Source organism: Aquarana catesbeiana, linkage group LG06 (assembly GCF_042186555.1).
Source record: "Aquarana catesbeiana isolate 2022-GZ linkage group LG06, ASM4218655v1, whole genome shotgun sequence".
Classification (NCBI taxonomy): Eukaryota; Metazoa; Chordata; class Amphibia; order Anura; family Ranidae; genus Aquarana; species Aquarana catesbeiana.
The window spans coordinates 339,372,094-339,391,160 of record NC_133329.1 but is presented as its reverse complement, the minus strand read 5'-3'; the positions used below and the strand labels follow the sequence as shown (position 1 = coordinate 339,391,160).

Sequence of the window (19,067 nt, the reverse complement as noted above, 5' to 3'; positions counted from 1 at the left end):
AACCGTTTGGGGGCCCATCTTCTCTCAGCTGTTGTCTTGGGGAGGACTGGACACTTTAACTGAGTTGGTTTAATAGTAACCTGTTTCAGTCTGGGCTAGGTTTGCTAGATAACGCTTCATAGTACAGTCTGCCATGACTAGGAAGAAGGGGGAGGATCAGCAGCAGCCCCAGGAAAATCTATCTTCACAGACCACCCGTTCAGGGAAAGAAAAAGAAAAAGGGAGCCAAAATCCATCTGCACTGGCAGCCGCAGCAAAATTGGAAAAATTTGCTCACAGCTCCTCGCAGTCCTCAGCTAAGAACAATCAGCCTCCCCCAGGGAAAACGTTGGCGGGAAGTTTGGGGGATAGAAAAAGCATGGGGAAAGGGGCTGATAATCCATCGGCTAGTACAAGGCCAATGAATAAAAAAAGCCCTGAGAGGGAACCCCTGGGAATGTCTGTGGATTCTAGTGATTCTAGTGCTAACCCAACTGCAGCTAGCGACCAAGAGCCTACGTTAAAAGAGGTACTTAGTGCAATAAACGCTTGCAGGAGCTCACTAAGTGGGATGTGTGAAGAGTTAAGAGTCCTAAAGGAAGAATTTTGTAGTATTAGGAAAGAATTTCAGAAAACTGCGGAGAGAATTAAGGAGGTGGAGGAAAGGGTCAATCAAGTGGAAGATATCGTATTCCCACTGCGGCAGGACTTTAAAAAAATGCAAGCGCAAGTAGATGCCAATAAACTCAAAATGGATGAATGGGAGAACAGGTCGCGTAGACAAAATGTGAGAGTGTTGGGTCTCACCGAGAAAAGTGAGGGCTCTCGCCCTGAAGAGTTCATGGAGAAATGGTTGAAGGAGAATTTTGGGGCAGAGTCCTTTTCTCACCTTTTTTCCATTGAGCGAGCCCACAGAGTGCCTTCCAGGTCAGAGTACTCAGGAGATCGCCCGAGACCGATGATAATGTGTTTTTTTAGTTATAAAGACAAGATGAACTTAATGCAAAAATCTAGAGAAAAAGGGGATATTTTTTTCAATGGTGCTAGAATATCAATATACCCAGATTATTCCCCGGACTTACAAAGGAGAAGAGCTGTTTTTTTGGATATTAAGCGTTCTTTACGGAAATATAATATCCCATATGCTTTGTTATACCCAGCGCGCTTGCGGATCGAGGCTTTAGGGAAAACTCATTTTTTTGAAAATGTCGGAGGAGTCACGGACTGGCTTGAAATGAACAGAAAAAATTTATAGAGATGAAATTGCATATGTGTAAAGGAAATCTTTTTTCATGCATAGGATATCTGGATTTTTTTGTTTTTTTTGTTTGTGCAGCAGTAGGGTCTGGGAGGGAGAGGGGTGGTTCGGTGTAGTGTAGGATGAGAGTAATGTTAAGGTTGGTGATGGGGGCCTTTTGGGCCCTCGGGGTGACAGGGTCACGGGGGATGGGGGGGGGGGGGGGGTGTGGGGTTTGACAATTAGAACAATTAAGTTGTATTTAGAGTGGGAGGTAGGGGTGTGGATGGTGTGGGTTGAGGGGGATAGTAAGGTCACAAGCAATGCCCCTTGGGCATGCCAAGTTAGGCAATGGGGAGGGAAGAAGGGTTTGCTTAAAAAAAGGGGCACTATAGTTCAATTAAAAATGGTAAAAAATCACAGAGCACTGTTATTAAACACATTTTCTGTCAAGGTAAAAGGAAAGAAGCGCAAACACTTAAATCGCACAAGAAAAAGAATGAATGGAAAAAAAACCCTAGGTAGTGGTGGGGAGGCGGAGGTGGGGGTATTTCCATCCCTAACCCTCCCCTCCGCATAATATTAGCACTGAGTGAAGTAAGAAGAGTTACGATGGATTTGATGCATAAGGCCAAACGGCTGTGGGGAATAAGAGCACTTGTGGTAGTTCGGTGTTGTTAAAAGAATGGTCAGAGATTTTTTCTTTTTTTTTGTAGTTTTATATACATTAGCACTGACCTAGACCAGAGTTATCCTATGGTCTTGATTTTCTTATTGTTAAGTAGGAGGTTAACTTCATGCCGGTTCATATAATCCTGGTACGGTTTTATTTTGTTATATACTTGAATGCAGCCTAAAACTTTTGCCATAACCTCTTGGAACATCAGGGGGATGAGTGAGCCTATTAAAAAAAACTGCCATATTTTCGGAATTGGAATCAGGTGCTACGGAACTGATATGCCTGCAGGAGACTCACTTGACTGATGAGACGAGACGACTAATTAGAAATAAAAAATTTCAGATACAATATCATTCAGTGTACTCCTCTTATTCAAGGGGAGTGAGCATCTTGGTCAGGAGGGGGTTGATGTTCTCCTGCAGGGATGTCAGTATTGATAGGTTGGGTTGTTATATTTTCTTGTACTGTCTAATTGAGGGTAGGCCATTTGTTATTGTAAATCTGTATATCCCTCCCACATTCAAGATGGAGATTCTATTCCTGTTATTGAGATTTTTGGAGGACAAAAAGGGGGTACCGGTTATTATAGTAGGCGATTTTAATGCTGTGCTGGATAGCAGGCTAGATAGGTTCCCGCCGGGGCTTGGAGGTGGCAGAGGGCCGGAGGGTAGGCTGGCACAGTTCTTGGAGGAGGTTGGGTGGTGTGACCTGTGGAGAGCGCGTAATCCGAGTGCTTCTCGGGGTCGCACCACACTCTCTCCCGTATTGATATGGCCATAGGTAATCAAGAAGTCCAATCTCTTATTGGAAAAATTGAGTACCGACCATGGGGGGTATCTGATCACTCGCCGCTGATGGTAACTATAACGGTCCGGGATAATAGTGGCCAGAGAATGTGGTCATTGAATCCAATATGGTTAGAGATAATGGGGAATAGAGATGAGATAAGTACAAGATTAAAAGAGTTTATTGAATATAATACCAGGACAGCCTCAGTGGGGGTGATCTGGGATGCCTTGAAAGCATACCTTAGAGGGCTATTAATTCAACAAATATCAAAAATAAAGAAACAAACAAGGGCAAGGGAAGAGCTTATTAGAGATGAGGTCTTGGAGTCAGAAAGAAATTATGTGTTAGATCCAACTCCGGAAAACCGAGAAATATGGGTAATGAAGCAACAAGAATATAAAACGGAAGAATTTAGAAGAGCAGAAAATAAGAAAGTATTCCAGAGGCAGAGAAACTTTGAGGAGGGGGAAAGAGTAGGTCGGACGCTGGCCTTGCTGGCCAGAACTAATTCACCCTCTTCAACAATTCCTGTGATTAAGACATCAGAAGGAGAAATTTCATCAGATCCCCTGGTAGTGAATGGAATATTTACAGAATACTATAGAAACTTATATAAGTCGCGACACTGCCCAGTATGAGGAGAGATGGTGAAGTTCTTGGAAGGTACTAAGCTCCCGGTGTTGTTGGACACAGACAGGAAGAGTCTGGATGCCCCAATAACACTAGAGGAACTTCGGCATGCAATAGTGGATATGCCGAACCAGAAGTCCCCAGACCCTGATGGATTGCCGGTTGAAGTTTACAAACAGTATGTGGAGGTGCTGGCCCCCGAACTCCTGAAGACATTGAACTGGTCAGCTGCAGCCGGTAGTTTACCATCATCGATGTCTGAAGCCATTATCGTACTAATTCACAAGGAGGGGAAGGACCAATTAGACACATCATCATATAGACCAATCTCGTTGCTGGGTACCGATGTCAAGATTTTGGCAAAAGTCCTGGCAACTAGGTTAAATAAATGTATCTCCTCCTTGATTCACCCGGATCAATCCGGGTTCATTCAGAATAGGTCCACGAGCAAAAACATAAGAAGGACCTATTTGAATCTCCAGGCTCCGGTAGAAAACACAGGTTCCAGAGTTGTCCTGTCCTTGGATATTGCCAAGGCATTTGATACTCTGGAATGGGGGTATTTATGGTGGGTAATGGAAAGATATGGGTTCGGCCCCCTATATATAAATTGGCTTAAAATATTATATCACCAACCCAGCGCTAGATTAAAAATAAACAATGTACACTCGGAACAGATTTCCCTGGAAAGGGGAACTAGACAGGGGTGCCCGCTATCCCCTTTGCTGTTCGCCCTAGTTATGGAGCCCTTTGCGGAGGTAGTAAGAAATTCATCTGGCCTGCAGGGTTATATAAGAAAAGGGGGCGAGGAAAGAATAGCGCTATACGCTGACGACGTTTTGTTGTTTTTGGGGGATATGGGGCCATCATTAGTAAGGGCAATTCAGTTGGTGGAAGGATTTGGGAGGATTTCAGGGTTGATAGTCAACTGGGAGAAGTCTACTCTCCTTCTGATTGACTCAACCACAGGCTCTCTTCTGCAGGGGATACCCCATTTTAGGGTGGTGGACAAGCTCAAATATTTGGGTATAGTTCTAGATAATAACCCAAGTCATTATATTAGGGATAATCTAGCTCCGCTTCTAGAAAAATTTAAAAAGAAAAAAGACGTCTGGTGTCGGCTCCCCTTATCTGTGGCTGGCCGTGTGAATCTGGTTAAGATTATCTGGATGCCACAATTAATGTATATCTTACACAACTCGCCAGTTTGGATTGGGAGGGACTGGTTTGTGAAAATTAACTCCCTTTTCCGGGAGTTGATTTGGAGGAAGAAACAGGCCAGGATTAGCCTCCAAACCTTGCAACGCCCTACCAGGGAGGGGGGACTAGCGGTTCCGCACCCATACAGGTATTTTTTGGCGGCCCAGCTGCAACAATTGGGTGGGTGCGAACGTGAGGGAAAGGCAAACACCAACGTAAGAATTATGTTGGCAGGTAATCCGCACAAATCTTTAGCAGGAGCCCTGGAAGCTGGGTCTTTAAGAAGCGCACTCCCAACATACAAATTAGTTACCAAAGTCTGGCAGTTAGTGAAGAGAGAGATGGGATATAGGGGCCTCACGGAGCTAGCACCAATATGGCAGAATGGACAGTTGCAAGAACTACTATCAATAGGAACAAACAGGCAGTGGGAAAGGTTGGGCATAACCAGGATGATCCAGATATTTGAAGGTAATATCCTAAAGTCTTTTGCGGACCTGAGACGGGAGTTTGGAATTCCAAAAGAAACATTTTATTTTTATCTTCAGCTCAGGCACGCATTAGACAAACAATTTAAGACCAAGGGGATGGAATGGTGTAGAGCATTGCGTCTTAATAAAGTGGTATGGGTATCCAACCTTAAGGGCCTGATATCAGAAATTTATGATCAGCCAACGGTCAGGGCGACGAGTTTAGAATCACTCTCGCGCTCCAGGGAGGCGTGGGAGTCCGATGTGGGGGAGTTGAGGGATGATCAGTGGGAGAGAATTTTGGGGCTTGGCCCGCTGGTGTCCCTCTCCCCATCGCAGCGGGCTTCGCACCTCCTGTTGGTGCATAGAGCCTACTATACCCCTAAGAGGCTGCACAGATTCGGTCGAAGACCAGACGATAAATGTCCTAGATGCTCAGGGACAGGGGACCTTATTCATTTAATGTGGAGATGTCCGAAACTGATCAGGTATTGGACGGAGATCCTAAATATTATAGAAATGAAGTTTGGGATAAGAATAGAACAAACGGCTAAGTCCTGCGTGCTGGGGCTAATAAGACCGAGCACTGAGTATAGACCTATAGACATAGCAATTATAAGATGCCTATATCAGGCGAGGAAATTGATTGCGAAAGCCTGGTTATCAGCTCTACCCCCTACACCTGAAGAATGGGTTAGAACGATGAACTCAGTAGTAAGCACTGAAAAGACAATTTACATTAGAAGGGGAAGTTATAAAAAGTTCTCTGGGATATGGGAATTGTGGTGCCAGGGAATGAGTAATGTAACATGAATTCCTATTGAGGGTTTGAAGTTAAGAACGAGGGAATAAGAATAAGGGGTAGTAAGCATCAAAACTGGATTGATCATTTCGATCAGTATGTCTTGTCAGACCAAAAATTAAGCGCATTTTATAGAAGCTAAGTGCTGGGGGTGGAGGGTGGGTATTGGTGTTGTTGGGGCGGGGGGTGGGATGGGTGGGATGGGTGGAGGGGGGGTAAAAAGACACATGCAAGATACGTGGTTTATAAAGAAACTTGCAGCGTTATGGAATAATAATGGATGTATAGATGTAATTTTTTATACTATCATGATGCATTATGTATAATTTGAAAATGTTAGAATAAAAAGGATTTGAATAAAAAAAATAAAAAAAAAAAAAGGAACTGTTGGTGTCTGTAGAGACTTTGGGGGACATTCTTAACAAGCAGAAAGAGAGCACAAATAAACTCAAATCCTCACACACTATCTACTTGCATATACTATGAAGTAATTCATTCTTAAGGATTATCAAAGATCCCAACAAAGACTAAAGTCAGTTTCAGCTGGTTTCTAACAATTTACATTAGAAGGCTGGTCTTAATAGAAAATAACTGAGATTTTTGTGCCTGTTGTGAAATTTGAGTTCAACTTGCAGTCCAACTCAGGAATGTGAAGGAAAGGGTTAAAACATTGTCACCCTAGTAAAGGAAGTGTCTGTGGATACACCTTGCTGGTACAATTTAATTAAAAGTAGTACATATGAAAAAAAAAAAAGCAAAATAATTTTTGAAATTACAGAACCATGTGCAACTAGTTATTTAGTTTGAGTATTTGATTTTAAATACACTTTAATTAGGAAATATAAAACTGGTGTAATATAAAACATTAAGCCTCAAGGAAAGTGTATTTTCTTACTGCCTACTCTAGATTAGTTATATAAGCAATGAATTATCTACAGAAGTCATTGAATCACTTACCTCTGTAAAGCCCAAAGAAACCTTCATAGCGCAACACTTTTTTAAAACAGTCAAAACTGTTTTTATACACCAACTCTCCAACAAAGGAGGATCGCTGGTTCTGCATGCGAGTCTTCACAAGGTCAATGGGGTAAACGGCCGTAGCTCCAACAGCTGAGAAGACAGTGTAAATGTACAGTTAATACTGTAAGTCTACCATCTTTTTACCCTGTAATAAGTATCAAAATTTCCCTTAAACTGGGATGGATAGAAACACCACTATTTTCTCTTGCCACAATACAGCCTCCAGTGTTACATGTCTGCTCACTGGACTGTGAAAGCTTATTATCACACTGAGAACTTTTTCTGGGCTCCCCTTAGGGCCGGTTCACACTGATAATTACACAGAAATGTGTAGTGTGTTCCTGTGTGATCCACATGCGCTTCCGTGCGGTGAGTTTTCAGCCCCTTCTGAATGGGCTGAAATTGCACCACCGCACTGTACCAAAAGTAGTGCATGCACTACTTTTGAAAACTCACTGCAACTGGATTGCATGGTACTTCTGTACCATGTGATCTGGTGTGGGCAAATGCACTGCATTTTGGGTGTCATTAGCCCAATATTGACACCCACTGCAGATCGCAACTGCAGTGCATTTTGAACGCAGTGCGGTAAATGTGCATGAAGCGTGGGTTCACCGTTCCTCATTGTGGTGTGAACAGGCCCTTATTTCTGCTGTGCAGAGGATTGTAGGGAGATAATATGATATATTTCATATAGTTACAGTAGCAGTATTTAACACACAATCACATTTGTTATTTGTATTGCATTTGTAGTAGTTAGCACTTGGAAACAGTACTGTAGCAATTGGCAATCATTTTAAAAGGGAGAAAAATACTGTGGGACAGCTGAGTATCACCTAGTCGTAACTGGTGAAATACCACAGGGCCACTGGTCCCAGACCATTTTTTAAGCCAGTCACACAACAAAACAATATGTCCAGCGGATGGCCCCAAGCAGGTCTGTAGCCAGTTGTTGACTTATGGTAGTTACAACTGATACAACACTACCACACTACCATACACAAAGCATGGAAGAAGGGCAAGAGGCATATGATATATAGTATACATTTTTGTAATTGTTTTATTATATCTTTTCATGTGACAACACTGAAGAAATTACACTTTTCTACAATGTAAAGTAGTGAGTGTACAGCGTGTATAGCAGTATAAATTTGCTGTCCCCTTAAAATAACTCACACAGAGATTAATGTCTAAATCACTGGCAACAAAAGTGTGTACACCCTTACATGAAAATGTGCAAACTGGGCCCAAAGTGTCAATATTTTGTGTGACCACCATGATTAACCCTCTTGGGCATGGAGTTCACCAGAGCTTCACAGGTTGCCACTGTAGTCCTCTTCCACTCCTCCATGACAACATCACAGAGCTGGTGGATTTTAGAGACCTTGCGCTCCTCCACCTACCATTTGAGGATGCCCCACAGATGCTCAATAGGGTTTAGGTCTGGAGACATGCTTGGCCAGTCCATCACCTTTACCCTCAGCTTCTAAAGCAAGGCAGTGGTCATCTGAGAGGTGTGTGTGGGGTTGTTATGTTGGAATACTGCCCTGCGGCACCAGTCTCTGAAGGGAGGGGGATCATGCTCTGCTTCAGTATGTCACAGTACATGTTGGCATTCATGGTTCCCTCAATGAACTGTAGCTCCCCAGTGCCGGCAGCACTCATGCAGCCCCAGACCATGACACTCCCACCACCTTGTTTGACTGTGGGCAAGACACACTTGTCTTTGTACTCTTCACATACGCTTGACACAATCTGAACCAAATAAGTTTATTTTGGTCTCATCAGACCACAGGACATGGTTCCAGTAATCCATGCCCTTAGTCTGCTTGTCTTCAGCAAACTGTTTGCGGGCTTTCTTGTGTATCATCTTTAGAGGAGACTTCCTTCTGGGACCACAGCCATGCAGACCAATTTGATGCAGTGTGTGACGTATGGTCTGAGCACTGAAAGGCTGACCCCCCCACCTCTTCAAACTCTGCAGCAATGCTGGCAGCACTCATATGTCTATTTCCCAAAGACAACCTCTGGATATGATGCTGAGCACGTGCACATTCTTTGGTCGACCATGGCGAGGTCTGTTCTAAATGGAACCGCTGTATGGTTCTGTCAGAAACCATGAATCAGACTGAGACAGAAGTACAATTAAATCACACTTGTTTAATAATAATAAAAAAAGGTAAACAGAGTAAACGTAGACAAAACATAGCCAGGGTTCAGGAACCAGAACGGATAGTCAGACAAGCCAAAACGTCAGGGAGCCAGAAAACAGCGTAGCAGAACAGCAAGCAGGGTCTGGAGCCAGAAGGCACGTCAGCCAAGCAAATCTTTAACAGGAAATCAGGAGAGCGTTTCTAGTGATTTCACCAAGGCGAAGGCAGAGATCACCTGGACTGGATGGCTTGAGTAGGCAGGACCGACGAGCAGGATATCATCAACAGGTGAGTCACTGGAGAGATAGGAGCCTCGCAATCAGTTGACAGCTGAGTGGCCAGCCCAGAGAAGGAAGGGCTGAGCCCAGCCCTGACAGGTTCATGGCCACCATGCTGCAGCTCAGTTTCAGGGTCTTGGCAATCTTCTTAAAGCCTATGCCATCTTTATGTAGAGCAACAGTTCTTTTTTTCAGATCCTCAGAGAGTTCTTTGCCATGAGGTGCCATGTTGAACTTCCAGTGACCGGTATGAGAGAGTGAGAGCGATAACAGCAAAATTTAACACACCTGTTCCCCATTCACACCTGAGACCTTGTAACACTAACAAGTCACATAACACCGGGGAGGGGACATGGCTAATTGGGCCCACTTTGGGCATTTTCACTTAGGGGTGTACTCACTTTTGTTGCCAGCAGTTTAGACATTAATGGCTGTGTGTTGAATTAAATTGAGGGGACAGCAAATTTACACTGTTATACAAGCTGTACACTCAGTACTTTACATTGTAGCAAAGTGTCATTTCTTCAGTGTTGTCACATGAAAAGATATAATAAAATATTTACAAAAATGTGAGGGGTGTACTCACTTTTGTGAGATATTATTTATATATACACACACATACATACACCCTGTTCCAAATTATTATGCCAATGATATTTTTCTCATTTACCTAAATAATTGATGTAAACAACAGTCAGCATAATTCTCAATTTATCAACTATTAAGAGTACAATTTAAATTTTATTGAACAAACCTCCTAATGATAACAGTTTTTTTTTTTTCAAAATAAAAAACTTACAATGCACTGTTCCAAATTATTACGCACAGTAAGTTTCAAAACAATTTATAGGCTGTAAAGAACTGAACATTGTCATTAGTTGTGTTTGCAGCATATTTACTGAAATCAAAAGCAATTTCAATCAAACTTTGAACAACATTTTAACTTTTTTAAACATTTTAACAGGTCACGTTACATTTTAACATAGGACCCCTTATTTGATAGCAGCTTCACAAGTTCATCCATCCATTGAACTTGTGAGTTTTTGGACAGTTTCTGCTTAAATTTGTTTGCAAGATGTCAGAATAGCCTCCCAGAGCTGCTGTTTGGATGTAACCCGCCTCCCACCCTCATAGATCTTTTGCTTGAGGATGCTCCAAAGGTTCTCAATAGGATTGAGGTTAGGGGAGGATGGAGGCCACACCATGACTTTCTCTGCTTTTATCCCCATAGCAGCCATTGATGCAGAGGTATTCTTTGCAGCATGAGATGGTGCATTGTCATGCATGAAGATGATTTTATTACGGAAAGCATAGTTCTTCCTTCTGTACCAGGGAAGGAAGTGGTCAGTCAGGAACTCCACATACTTTGCAGAGGTCATCTTTACACCTTCTGGGACCCTAAAGGGGCCGACCAGCTCTCGTCCCATGATTCCGGCCCAAAACATGACTCCACCACCACCACCTTGCTGACGTTGCAGCCTTGTTGGAACCGGGTGGCCGTCCACCAACCATCTACTACTCCATCCATCTGGACCATCCAGGGTTGCACGGCACTCATCAGTTAACAGGACTGTTTGAAAATTAGTCTTCATGTATTTTTCTGCAGCCGTTTCTGCTTGTGAGTGGTGGCCGAAAGAAGATTTATGCAGTTGCAAGATTCTGGAGGACTCTACACCTTGATGTCCGTGGGACTCCAGAGGCACCAGCAGCTTCAAATATCTGTTTGCTGCTATGTATTGGTGTTTTAGCAGCTGCTCTCTTGATCTGAATAGATCTGGCAGAAATCTTCCTCAATGTGCCTTTATCTGCACAAAACCCATCTGTGCTCTGAATCAGCCACAAATCTCTTAATAGTGCGATGATAACACTTACGTTTTCGTGAAATATCGAATGTTTTCATACCTCATCCAAGGCATTTAACTATTTCACTCTTTTTGGCAGCAGAGAGATCCTTTTATTTCCCCATATTGCTTTAAAATGGTGCTCTGCTTAATAATGTGGAACACCCTCCTTTAGTAGTTTTTCCTTTAATTGGGCTCACCTGGCAATCTAATTATCACAGGTGTCCGAGATTGTTTTCAGTGATCAAAAGAACCCTGAGACACAATGCCATCCATGAGTTAAACAAAATATTTAATCTTACTGTATATACACATACAGTTGTGCTCATAAGTTTACATACCCTGGCAGAATTTATGATTTCTTGGCTATTTTTCTGAGAATATGAATGATAACACAAAAACTTTTCTTTCACTCATGGTTAGTGTTTGACTGAAGCCATTTATTATCAATCAACTGTGTTTACTCTTTTTAAATCATAATCACAACAGAAACTACCCAAATGACCCTGATCAAAAGTTTACATACCCCAGTGCTTAATACCGTGTATTGCCCCCCTTTAACATCAATGACAGCTTGAAGTCTTTTGTTGGTATTTGTGGATGATGATTGTTCTCAGATGGTAAAGCTGCCCATTCCTGTTGGCAAAAAGCCTCCAGTTCCTGTAAATTCTTGGGCTGCCGCATGAACTGCACATTTGAGATCTCCCCAGAGTGGCTCAATGATATTGAGGTCAGGAGACTGTGATGGCCACTCCAGAACCTTCACTTTATTCTGCTGTAGCCAATGACAGGTCGACTTGCCCTTGTGTTTTGGATCATTGTCATGTTAGAATGTCCAAGTACAACCCATGCACAGCTTTCTGGCTGATGAATGCAAATGTTCCTCCAGTATTTTTTGATAACATACTGCATTCATCTTGCCATCAATTTTGACCAAATTTCCTGTGCCTTTGTAGCTCACCATCCCCAAAACATCAGCGATCCAAATCCGTGTTTCACAGTAGGAATGGTGTACCTTTCATCTTAGGCCTTGTTGACTCCTCTTCAAATGTAGCGTTTATGGTTGTGGCCAAAAAGCTCAATTCTGGTCTCATCACTCGAAATGACTTTGTGCCAGAAGGTTTGAGGCTTGTCACTGTGCTGTTTGGCGTATTGTAAGCGGGATACTTTGTGGCATTGTGTAGTAATGGCTTTCTTCTGGCAACTCGACCATGCAGCCCATCTTTCTTCAAGTGCCTCTTTATTGTGCATCTTGAAACAGCCACACCACATGTTTTCAGAGAGTCCTGTATTTCACCTGAAGTTATTTGTGGGTTTTTCTTTGCATCCCGAACAATTTTCCTGGCAGTTGTGGCTGAAATTTTAGTTTGTCTACCTGCTCGTGGTTTGGTTTCAACAGAACCCCTCATTTTCCACTTCTTGATTAGAGTTTGAACACTGCTGATTGGCATTCTCAATTATATTCCTTTCCTTTATACAGTTCAACTACCTTTTCCCACAGATCCTTTGACATTTTTTTTTGCTTTCCCCATGACTCAGAATCCAGAAACGTCAGTGCAGCACTGGATGAAAGATGCAAGGGTCTGTCAGGAGTCCAGAAACTCATTGACCTTTTATAACACACACTAATTACAAGCAAACAGATCACAGGTGAGGATGGTTACCTTTAATAGCCATTCAAACCCCTTTGTGTCAACTTGTGTGCATGTTATCCGGCCAAAATCACTAGGGTATGTAAACTTTTGATCAGGGTCATTTGGGTAGTTTCTGTTGTGATTATGATTTAAAAAGAGTAAACACAGTTGATTGATAATAAATGGCTTCAGCCAAACACTAACCATGAGTGAAAGAAAAGTTCTTGTGTTATCATTCACATTCTCTGAAAAATGGCCAAGAAATCATAAATTCTGCCAGGGTATGTAAACTTATGAGCACAACTGTGTATATATACACACACACACACTGCTCTTCTCTGCTAATGCTTGACACCAGTTGTGACTTCAAGACCCCTTTCACACTGAGCCGCCCTGGGCGTCAGCGGTAAAGCAGCGCTATTTTCAATGGGGAGGAGCGGTGTATTCACCGCTCCTCCACCGCTGCAAAGAAGCTGCTGGCAGGACTTTTTGGGACGCCCTGTCAGCGCAGGATCCCAGTGTGAAAGCACTCAGGCTTTCACACTGGGTTTGCAGCTAAGGCTTTTTTCAGGTGCTTTACAGGCACTATTTTTAGCGCTATAGTGCCTGAAAAATGCCTCCGTGTGAAAAGGGTCTATGACCCCTTTCACACTGAGCCACCCCGGGCGGCAGGGGTAAAGCGGCGCTATTTTTAGCGCCGCTTTACTGGCGTTTTAGCTGCACTATTCGGTCACTAGCGAGGTGGTTTTAACCCCCTGCTAGTGGCCAAAAAGAGGTTAAATCTTCCCGCTGCAGCGGCGCTTTGCCGGTGGTATCACGGCACTGTCCCATTGTTTTCAATGGGCAGGAGCAGTGGAGGAGTGATGTATTCACCGCTCCTCCACCGCTGCAAAGAAGCTGCTGGCAGGACTTTTTGTGACACCCTGCCAGCGCAGCGCCCCACTGTGAAAGCACTTGGGCTTTCACACTGGGTTTGAAGTTGAGGCTTTTTTCAGGCGCTTTACAGGCGCTATTTTTAGAGCTGTAGCGCCTGAAAAACGTCTCAGTGTGAAAGGGGTCTAATACTTCATCTTGAACATTCTTACAGCAGAATTCCAGACAAACAGTTAAACAGAGAATACACATATGGCAGCTGTTCTACCTGCCAAGGGTTCTGTATTCCTGCCCATCCAGTCCTGAGATTTACAAAGCACAAACATGTCTAACAGGGGAGAAAACCTGATACTTCCCTGTTGAAGTTTCACTTTCACTTACTGCACCCCCCCCCTTTCATCTCACATGACTGGATGGTACAAGAAGCAGCAGCATTGGTTCTATCCTCCAATCAGCATGCTCTTGCACTGCAGCACTGGACTGGCTCCTTGTGCTGCTTCTCCCTCCCCCTCTGAAAGCTCTGCTGTGGACTGAAAAGACTGATACCAAGTAAAATGCATGTACTTACACCACTTGCATTAAAAATAAATGTTGCAATGTAATAACGACTACAGAGCTGCGTTAATTTGTGCTATTTATAGACGCCTAGCATTTAGAATAGGTATATTAATAAATTCCAATGTGTATCAAAATTTATCCATAAGGCATTTTAAGGACTGAACAATGTTTTTCCCACAATACAGCTTCTTTCAACTTTCAGCAAGTGAACTTTTCCTAAGAAAAAATTTTCTCTCTAACAAAGTAAACTTGTCTTTTAAATGTCCAGCTAAAGTAAAGGTATTTTCTTGCTCCACTGATATCATTTCTGCTTCCTTTTAATTTTACAGATTCCGCATTTTTCTCTCTTCTTTCATCTTAGGCTCTCTGTTGCTTGTACCGGTGCCACCACACATAATTAATCTCCGCAGAGAACGCAGTATGCGGAAATACTGTATTATTATGGAAGTTCTGTCCTCAAGACTGTCTGGAGCCAGAGGTGGCACAGCCGATCTGACGGGTCCCTGTGATCACAGCCAAAAAATAGGCCTCCGGTTCCTACTCTGGTGAACAATGCAGTGCACCTTAGCTGATCTGTACCGCTCGACACAGCTAGTATTACATTAAGCCAAGCATACAGACATATCACTCACCTCCAGCAATTGAACCCAACATGAATCTGTAGGCAGACTCTGCAGCCTGGAGCCAGATAGGCCTACCCCTGTCGCTGTAGGATTGCTATAGAAGGAAACAAAAAAAATGAAAAAGTTCATGGGAACTAAAAAAAAAAGACAAGGTGGTCTTGTAGATATGTAGCATGAAGTTTCCATCAGTAATACATTTTTGAAATATTAATGTATTACAGTATTAGAGGAAAAATACCTGACATACAAAGCAAGTCATATAAAGCTTTTCAAAACATACCAAGTGTAGGATGTATATAAATATGTATAAATGTGACAAACTTAAAGGGCTACTAGCAACATTTAAACACCTTCTCATAGAGAAAAGACACCTATTCATCTTGGTACAACCATGAAAGTCACATTACTAACAATGAGCCTAAAGTAGAACTATAGTCAAAACTTTTTTATTTTTTTTATTTTGGGAGGAGCAAGGGAGGGTTATAATAACCCGTCAGATTTTTTTTTTTTCACCATCTGTGTCCCATTTTGGAGATTTCCCCTTACTGACTGTCTCTTAGCCAAACAGGAAGTGAGAAGAAATCCCTGCAAATTAAGGGAATCCCTTGGGGACCCCCAGGCCACCAGTATATACCCTTAAATACTATTCTGGGGACAACCCAAAATTTGGGATTTTCTCAATGCTCACTTAGAATGATAATGGTAAACAGGACAATTAGAGAGGGTGCACAGGGGCCCATGTAGCAATAAAAACTGACAGGGGTTATAATCCCTCCCCACTCTACCCAAAACTAAAAACTAAAAAAAAACAAACTTTACTTTTATTTTAAGATGAATCTGTTAGGATGGAAAGAAGGGTGAACTCACACTGGCAAGAGATTAACTAAACCATGCCTGAGTTTAATGTTTTCCCCTCCCACTGGTCTGTACTCACACTGGGCTATAAGCAGGTGCTCCTGGGCACACTTACATCATCAACCAGACCACAGTGATCCCTACTTTTGTGCTCTGTCACCTATGGGGAGTTCTGTGCTCAAGCACAGTTTGCATACCAAGTGTTTCCGGCCATGATAAACTTAGGATACGCTCACACTGAGACTGGTTTAAGGGAACCATGCCCAAGTTCGCTTGTTCCCCTCCCTACACTCTGCTGGTCCGCACTTACACTAAAGTTTAAGGCTGAGTTCACTATTGCAATAGAGTCCTGTGCGTCTTTGGCTCCATTATAGGTGCAAATTCAGGCAAAACTTTGCACCTGAATCGGTGAACAGGGACGTACCAGACCCCTTGCTGGGACTCACGGCCCCACCAGTGTGAACCCAGCCTTAAGCAAGTGATCCTGAGCACATTTGCAAGTGGTCCCGGGCACACTTACATCATCACTCCTGCTAACCACAACTGGCATTCCTGCTTTAGTACAAAGTCTTTTATGAAGAGTTCTATGTTCTGGCACAGTTTGCACTCACCTTGCAGCAAACCATTCTGGACCACAAGTGAACCTCTTCCAAGTAATCCCAGGTGCAGTACCACCTAACTTTACACTACACAAATGAACCGGCCCAAGGGGCTGAACCACACCCAGAACTGGTTCAAAGTCCCAGTGTGATTGCACCAGTGGATTTAAACACTATATCTAAGCTTAAAACTGCTCCCACCCCCTTCCAACTCCAATTCTAACTACCCTGTAGAAGAAAGATGCATATACTTACCTATTCTCAAGGCACTCCAGTCCGGTCCGGTGATCTCCCCAGTGACTGACTTCAGGAGAGAAGAGAGAGCACCAACCACGGATGCAATGCCTGAGTGGTGATGTCACCCATAGACTTAATTATGGGGCATCGGTTGTTGGCTGCCCCTCCTGCCCCATGAAGCCGACCGCTGGGAGCTGATCAAGTGACCGGATCTGGGCGCCCTGAGAATAGGTAAGTATAAGCTTCTTCTTTCTACAGGGTAGTTAAAACAGGAGTTAGAAGGGTAGTGTAAGCAATTTTAAGCTCAGTTAGATCCAGCCTGGACTTCCACTTTACCTGTCCCCAAGAACTGTTTGGAGCATTCATAACACAAATGAATCAGACCAAGGGGGTGAACTGTGCCCGGGCTTGGTTAGAACTGCTACAGTGAGTATGCCCCAAGAGAGCTGCCAATGCTGTGCAACCTCCATGGTTGTCCTTGTTTTACTTGTTCCACTACTTGGTAGATCACTGACTTTGTATTTGCAGATTAGGTATCCGGACTTGGTTGTGCATGGTTAGTGACTCTTCAAGTGGAGGAAAAGGAAAAAAGGATGAACACCCTGGAGCCTGTACCTTCAAAATTAAGTCAAGAACAGGCAGGATCTGCATTTCAATACTGGCATCCCTTTAAATAGTATGCTGTTACAACTACCAGAAGAAGTGCTTGGATCATGTCTTTACGCAGATTTAGAATTCCTATACAAGCTTATGGGAACGCAAAACCTGCTTGAAGCAGGTCAGATGCAGATAAGAAGCTTAACTGCAGGTCAAATGCACTTGTCAAGTAATTCCAAATGATCTCAGAAGTGTCTCAAACTGGTGCCATCAACACAAGCCCAAAGCTCATTGACATGGGTCCTACATGTTTCTCTCAGCAAGGGTTTCTTGTAAAGAGAACCAGTCACAGAGCAATACACCTGCATAAGATGGCTCTGATGAAGGCAGGTCTTCATCAACTTGTACGCAACAGTCTATTCCCTGGTCAGTAAAGTTAAACGTATTCACTGAGACAATGCACTTAGAATTCTAATGTCACATATAAGATAGGAAATCGCTGTTTTCACTTAATTGCTTGCTTTATGATGATATTCCGTCAAAACAAAAAACAGAAAAACAAAACACGTCCTAAAAGCAAGTGACACAGGCTTCAGGAAACCTTTACCTCTGAGCCAATAAAAGAAAGTCATGCATTGCATCACAGGAATCCCAGGAGAAAGAGGGTAGACAAAAGACTAAGTGACAACATGTAAATAAAAAAAGTATTTTACTGCAAGTGTAATAAATATTTTAATGGCAAATATGTTTTCTTGTGCGATCGCTTTGTGAGTGATAAGCTCGGATATTCTGGATCAGCAGCAGAATACCCCAGATTTTATTTTATAATGCCGCCAACTCTGTAAAACACACATGAAATCTGTAGCATGGATGGCTGAGGCTTAACACGATTTGCTCTCACTGGCTGCTCTTTAAATCATTGTGATCTGGGTGATGACAGCACCTTTGCCTATGCCCCGCTGGTTTTATCAGGCTGTGTCAAGCTTGAGGGAGTTTCGCTGTAAGGGAATTCACTCAATAGAGGCCGGCTGCCATCGGAGCAGCTCTATCCCAGCAAAGTCTACTCCAGCACTTGCTAACTAACAAAGATCACTGCAAAAGTTCAAAAGGCCAGCTATAATTATGTTTTCAGAGAGGGATTAAAACTCTCTCTGCTGATGATAGCTGCGGCACTGCCATGTCATTAGCTTTTTGTTGCCTGTTTTCTCTCAGTATGTTTTACTTCTCCAGTATATGCCCAGGGACACCTGCCAAAAATACCACCCACATCTCTAGATTTCATTCACCAGTTCCAAATTCCATCATCAATATTAAAAACCCCTATACTTAGCATAGCAAATCATGATAAGTGTACTCTATTCTTGTGGTTGGAGCAATGATAAAATGTACAGCTAGATTTTTTAAATGCTACAGTTCTCATCTTTACGCCAATTTTCAATTCAATTTTTGGTTTTATTATGGTGATACATGAAATCAAAACAATACACACTGAAACAACAGGTTAGATGAGAAAAGTATTTGTGGGTACATTTAGTGACTAGCCTCAGGTGATACACAGAAATGGAAAAATTCCTCCAATATAAGTTGTACATGTTTATCTGCAGCCCTCTGTCCTCTATAGCCTTTCAAAATACAGAATTTACACAGTATTTCCCAGCTCCAGAAGGCAGAGGGCAGGAATCTGATGTCACATTCTGCACTTTGTTCTATGCTGTGCAGTGTGTAATCTGATTAGGTATCAGGACTTCCCTCATTCCAGGTCTTCCCTCTGGATTCGCTCTCCCTGGCTGCTTGAATGGCCAGGCTATGATGCCTATAGGGTCACTTCAGGATGGCATAGGGCGGGTGCCGTCAATGTAGTCTGAGTTGCGCATACACAGCTCAGATTACATTACCGCTGACAGGCTGGAAGAGGTATTTATGACAGAAGAGAGTATATGGATACACCATGACAAAAAATTTAGAGGGCTAACTTTCTCTGCCCTCTTCAACTTTTTTTTTTGAAGGGGTTGG

General features: G+C 43.0%; 1 protein-coding gene across 1 annotated transcript in view; it reads right to left on the bottom strand.

Annotated features, from left to right (window-relative positions):
- The window catches only part of SLC25A12 (solute carrier family 25 member 12), a 239,734-nt gene that overhangs the window by 126,072 nt on the left and 94,595 nt on the right, over nt 1–19,067 (bottom strand). The window contains exons 10-11 of the mRNA XM_073633896.1: nt 14,776–14,860; nt 6,744–6,896 (exon numbers count right to left, since the gene is read on the bottom strand). Coding sequence (XP_073489997.1) covers nt 6,744–6,896; nt 14,776–14,860 — 238 coding nt within the window. The remainder of the gene's footprint in view (nt 1–6,743; nt 6,897–14,775; nt 14,861–19,067) is intronic.